Source organism: Nematolebias whitei, chromosome 19, assembly GCF_014905685.2.
Source record: "Nematolebias whitei isolate Nwh7 chromosome 19, NemWhi1, whole genome shotgun sequence".
In the NCBI taxonomy this organism is placed as follows: Eukaryota; Metazoa; Chordata; class Actinopteri; order Cyprinodontiformes; family Rivulidae; genus Nematolebias; species Nematolebias whitei.
Genome location: NC_056516.1, coordinates 32,066,746 through 32,073,305, shown reverse-complemented (window position 1 = coordinate 32,073,305; position 6,560 = coordinate 32,066,746). Strand labels below are relative to the sequence as shown.

At 34.2% G+C, this 6,560-nt stretch overlaps 1 protein-coding gene across 1 annotated transcript in view; it reads right to left on the bottom strand.

Annotated features, from left to right (window-relative positions):
* stm (starmaker) overlaps positions 1 to 2,530 on the bottom strand; it is a gene marked incomplete in the record, with an annotated part of 23,222 nt that extends 20,692 nt beyond the window's left edge. The window contains 7 exon segments of the mRNA XM_037693337.1: positions 387 to 422; positions 608 to 643; positions 775 to 810; positions 892 to 924; positions 1,191 to 1,208; positions 1,462 to 1,520; positions 2,450 to 2,530. Coding sequence (XP_037549265.1) covers positions 387 to 422; positions 608 to 643; positions 775 to 810; positions 892 to 924; positions 1,191 to 1,208; positions 1,462 to 1,520; positions 2,450 to 2,460 — 229 coding nt within the window.
* Positions 2,531 to 6,560: the final 4,030 nt, after the last annotated feature.

The following is a 6,560-nucleotide window of genomic DNA, read 5'->3' as shown; positions in this document are numbered from 1 at the left end:
TATATAACTTCTGGCAACAGTACTTTTTTCCAAGTAAAGTTAAAACAAAACATTAGCAGATTAAAAAACAACTAATTTGCCTTTATTAAGAAAATGTACAACAATATACCTTTGGTTGATGTATGATTAAAGGGTACCGTATTTTTCGGACTATAAGGTGCACTTAAAATTCTTTAATTTTCTCAAAAACCGACAGTGAGCCTGATAATCCGAAAAATACGGTACATGTGCTCAAAAGTCAGAAGTTGTGCCTTTAACCTCTGGTTCTTTTATCATTTTGCTTTTGTTGTGTCTTTTTGTAGATTTGTTAGTGTGATCAATTAATAAACTCGCTCAGGCTTTTATTCCACAGTAAACACAAACAAACACACAACCTTCGTTCTTACCGTCGGTGTTCTCAGTAGCATTGGTTATTTTGTCTTCTGAAACATTTTCAAGATAAAAGAAAAACAAAATATGTGATTAAACTTTACAAACTGATTAAATGCAGTCTAAGCAGGGACAGAGGCTCAACGAAGCCTAAAAACAAAATGCAAACATGAACAAAATGCTACAATAACTAATAAAACAGTGCAGGATTGGAGTTCAGACCCTGCTCTGCGCTTACCTGGCTTAGCAATTACATGTTCTTTTGTGTCGTTCTCTAAAACAAGAATAAATAAATAAATAAATCATCAACAACAACACAACTGATAGTGGAAAATTAAATTCAAGGTGGAATAAAACATTTGTTGCAGCTTTGACCCATAACCACACATTGTTCTGTTGAGTTACCTGGCTCAGCTGCAGATGGTTTTGGAACGTGTTCTCCTAAAACCAAACAATTACACAAATAAATAAATAACAACAACTTGCCAAAGCTTTTACTACCATGAGAGTGTGTGTGTCTACCATTCATGTGTGCCACCAGAGCTGCACCTCTTTCTACAAAAAAATAAAAACAAATTTCTGCTTTTTATTTATTGCAAACAGAAATATTCAACCATGCAATGACCACTGCAGCCTGCAGGGGGAGCCAGCTGCACATTACAGACATAACGTGACATAAGGTTCACTTCTGCTCCCTGATTGGCTACTGGTGTCTTTAAACGATTTTGAAAGTTCAAATATTTATTTAGGTTGTATTCTTAGACAATTTAAACACAGTACAATTGATATTAAGCTGATCAATTTAAACCAGTAATATTTACCGTCTTTGTCTCCATCCTCTGTAAAGAAAAACAAACAAAACATTTCAACCATACTATACTTTTAATCTAAACCACAAAACACGTGAAAATAATAAATAAATAGTAAAGATGACATTTGATCTCTAAAACAATCATGAACGAATTATTACCCAAAATGTGTGTTAATTATAACCCTTCTGTTGCAGTTATATTGATATTCCAAATACATCCCAGGTGTTTAGCTTGTATAAAGTGAACATTGCATGGTGGTACTGATGATGTCATTGCTTACTGTTGACTGGAGCGGCCAAAGACACAGCAGCGAGGCCACAAAGCAGCAACACAACACACCTAGAGACACAGAAACAAACGAATCAGCATCTTTTCAATGCAAAATGCTGATTTGACTGCAGCTTGTTTGAATGTGGCTGCTCTTTAAGAAGAAGTTGAACAAGACAGGATCTTTTTTTCTTGTTTGTTTCATTCTCATGCTATGAAAGAACAAATAATGTCAAACAAATTAAATCCTTGTTGAAGGAAAGATAAAGATTGAACAAATAGATGAATGAGTTGACATTAGGGGCAGGGAGGTGGTTGATAAATCTCAGGTGTGTTCAGTGGCGGCTCCGTTCTGAAGAGTTATATGACTGTGTCTTTGTGCTTCCCTACAGAACAGAAAAAAAAAACCCCACAAAGCGCCTCTTCTTTTCCAACGTATAGAGAGAAACAAGCTGCAATAGAAAACCAGCTCGGACGTTCAAAGAGATGGAAATGCTTTTAGCTTCACTATGGGAGTTGAGTTCCTTCTTTCAGGGAACACTGCAGTCCTTAAATGGCTTTTATTCTCAGCAAACAGGCCCCAGAAATGCAAAACATTTCCATTTGAATAAAACTGAACAGAAATAAGAAGATTTGAAAGAAAAAAATAGAGTAAATATCAAGTTTTTCCTCACTTCATTGTCAGAAACCCCTTTCAAACTGCAGCCTTTCATGAAAATGTGCTGATCCTTTTAATGTTATAACATCAGATCAATGAAAATGCAACGAACGAATCACTGAACTTGACAACAAGTCATTTGCTCAACAGCACAAAAACTTCCTCTATGAGAAGAATGCAAGCCAAAATGTTGAAGGCAGTTATAAAAGAGTGAAAGAAAAGTTTGCACAGGCCTCAACCTTTAATGATCTGTGGAGCCGTGGGAGAGAACATTTTGTTTAGTGAAGCCTGGAGACTGAAGGTCTCAGGGTGGGAAGAGTCTGATGATGAGGAGTTCACTCACCGTTGGAGCATGTCGCTTGTTTCAGCAGGTCGACAGGAATGACGAGTTGGAGTTCGGAAACGTCAGCGTTTGTCAAGATTCTGTACTGAGGTGAAGGAGAGCAGCAGCGTTTTATACTCTGTCTCTCCTCCTCCTCCTTCCCTCCACTCCTCCCTCCCTCCGATCACCTGAGTGTTTGCACTTTATTCCTCAATGGTTCCATTTGATTGTTTCAAAGGAACAAAAAAAAAAGAACAAAAACCTGTTTCTCCTCTGTTCAGTTCAATTCAGTTCAGTTTATTTATATCACGCCAAGTCACAACAGAAGCCATCTCAGTGTTCATCGCATTGTTGAGACCAAAAATGATACCAAGCTAATATCAAATTTCTAGTTTTAAAAATAGCGATGGGAATATTTTATACCTTGGAGATACAAAAATCCAAGGTGTGAACTTCTGTTCCTAATTTGACTCTCAAAAATATTTGTGAAAAGAAGAATTTTACCAGGAAAATGTGGGAAAACACCAATAAAAAGTTGAAAAATTGCCAAAGTCAGCCATCACAAATCACGTTTATGAGAAATACACAAAACGTATCATTTAATTTCAGAACCAGGCATGGAGTTCTGATCCCTAACCATTTTTTATAATCTTTACAGTTTTACCATTTACCACTTAGAGACAACTACTGTATTTTCCGGCGTATAAGTCGCTCAAGAGTATAAGCAAAAAACTCTACATCAATGGCTCTCATGAAATTGATAGAATAAATAACAACTGCTGTCGATCAAAAACAATATTGTGTTAGTATTTTTGTTGATTTAAAAAAAGCATTCAGTACTATTGACCATATTCTACTTGAAAATTTGAATAAATATGACATTAGAGGACTAGCACTACAGTGGGTATCTAGCTATTTGATAGATAGGAAACAGTTTGTACAAATAAATGATCTGACCTCTGTAATATCACATGTGGAGTTCCTCAAGGCTCTGTACTTGGACCAAAGTTATTTATTCTATATGTGAATGACTTGGTAAATGTGTCGGACTCCTTAAATGTGTTCTTTTTGCAGATGATACCACATTTTTTTTGTTTGTGTAAAAATATATAATGGATGTCGGAGATGATGCAGACAGAATTTGTAAAAATACACACTTGGTTTAAACTTAATAAATTATCATTGAACTCAGATAAAACTAACTATACGATATTCAGTAAGAGAAAGAGAACTGTTGATGTTCCATTTAGAGTCGAGGGTGTTATTTGTAGCGTTAGTGAAGTGAAGTTTTTGGATATTATCATTAATGAAAAGCTGACGTGGAAACATCACATAAATTATGTAAGAATAAATCTATTGCAGTACTGTACAAAGTAAGGGAGTTATTAAATGATAAAGCTCTGTATATGTTGTATAACGCAATTATTGTTCCACATTTAATCTATTGTATTGATGTTTGGGTGAAAGAGTGCAAAACAATTACAAATTATATTTTTGTTTCACAGAAAAGAGCTGTAAGAATTATTACCAGGAAGCATTTCAGTCACCCAACAAGTACATTATTTTATCAACTGAAGTTATTGAAGTTCCATGATTTGGTAAATTATAGTATTTTATCAGTTATGTATAGGGCTCATAATAACACATTACCTTTAAATATCCAATTAAATTTAGTTAAAAACAGAGTTGTTATAATCTTAAGGGGATAGAGATATTTGTCAAACCTAAATTTAATAAAAATAATAAAAAAAAAGGGGCAGATATTATAAGATTTTTTCTTCTTTCTGCTTCCTTTCATTTTATTTGTGATTGTTTTTCTTATTGTATATAGAATTGTTTTGTTTTGTTAAAAAAAAAAAATTGTATAATAATAATAATAATGTAAGGCACTGATGACCAGTAGCATTAAAATGAAATATGTTGCTCTGCATTTTTTAGATTATCATTGGATAATTTGTTTGGATGAACGTTCCACATTTAGTCCTTTAATAATCCAGTAAAAACCAGGAAACGCTCGTTTCAGGGGACTGAAACTGCTCTCATGCAGGAAGTGAAAACCTTCGAGTCTTGCAGTTAATCTGGTCATTTTGACCCCAAAAAGCTCTAATCTACATTTAAAAGAGGACATGCTTATCGTTATCCTGAAGTACGCAAAACAATGTGCCAAGGTCAAAGCGTTTTGTTGATGTCTTCATAAAATCAGTGTGTGGACTCGTGCAGAAACATGGTACTTTTTGCAGAACTGATTATTCTCAGCTTCCCCATCTCGATAATTTAATCTGAATTCTTCTGAGATCTTAAATTCTGACTGTCCTGTCGTGCTAAATTTAATATCGCTCACTATTCTGTATCAGATAAAGCAGAAGTTTTCTCTTTTAATATTTAGAGGAATTGTGGAGTGATGGAACAAAATTAATTGATGCTACTTTTCAGTCTCTTGCAAACACAGTAATCACTTACACAATAATCTGCTTTAACTCGTGTTTATAATCTTGTTGTTTTGTAAAAAGCTCTATGTGAGTTAAAAGAAGACAAATTTTACTTTCACAGCTGGAAGTTGACGCTGATCAGCTGTCAGTTTGGTGTCGTTCCGTACAAAAACAAAACAAGTTAAAGCGTTTTGTTTTTTGAATGTCCAGAGGACCAGACTTAACTTTTTTAGATTTTTCTACCTGGATTATTGAGCATGCATCAGGATAAGTTAAAGGGATAGTTCATATCTTTTGAAGTGGGATTCTCTGGAAAGGCTGTGAACAATTAACATCTTACCTGCTGTAAGATGGTCGACCTCAGTTTGATGGAAAAGCTTTTAGCTTGACGAGCTAACGACTTGAACACTATTTTATGAATCTTTACACGCTGAACGATTTCACAGGACATGGTTGTTCAGACATATTCCTGCAGGAAGTGCCCCCATACACTAAAATTTATTACAGTTTTTCTGCTAAAAAAACAAAAACAGAAATATGTTGTTTTTGTTCATAAATTATTTCTGAATGATCAAATTTCATGATGTATTGAAAAAGAAGGATTCAGTAGATCAAACCTGTAAAAAAACTAAACACAAAAAACCAGCAACAATAACTAAAAATGTGCTTATTGTACATTAGACACCATAATATACCAAAGTACAGGAACATATGCCTGTTTTTATTTGTACAGTAAAAACACTTAGCTTTAAAGTTGGCATTTTATTTCTTTTGTATTATTTTCTGTTTCTTAAAAAAATACTTAATTCCTGTTGAAAACATACACCTGAAAGAAGAGACCAGTAATACTTTCACAATAATTTCAATTCAATTTCAAGATGGATTTATTCATCCACGCATCATCCATCCATCCATCCATCCACACACACATACATACATACATACATACATACATACATACATACATACATACATACATACATACATACATACATACATACATACAAACAGTACATTCAATAAAAAAAATACTTTATTAATCCCAGAGGGAAGTTAAATAACATCCATCCATCCATCCATACATACATCCAACCATCCAGTACTTCCATCCATCTATCCATCCATCCATCCATACATACATACATCCAACCATCCAGTACTTCCATCCATCTATCCATCCATCCATACATACATACATACATACATATATACATACATATATCCATCCATACATACATACATACATCCAACCATCCAGTACATCCATCCATCTATCCATCCATCCAACCATCCAGTACATCCATCCATCTATCCATCCATCCATCCATCCAGTACATGCATCCATCCACCCACCCATCCAATATTTTTACCTGCTTTTTCCTTTTCGGGTCACGAGGGTCACTGGTGCCCTTGTCGAGCTATCACTGTGTGATTTATTTCCTAAACTAGTGTCAAAATGTAAATAAATAAATAAACACACAAAAAAACAACAACATTTATTTGTTTGTTTGTTTGCCATGTTAGCAAAATATTTCCTGAACCACTGAATCAATATGAATTATATTTTGTTATGGTTTATTTTATTAGTGCATCTAGTTTATTCTCAATATTTAGTCCATCAGTTTGTTTAGTTGTTTATTTCTGGGAGTGTTTTTGTCTCTGTGTTTTTCCATTGCCTGGTTAGGTGTTTTTTTTTTCTCCCA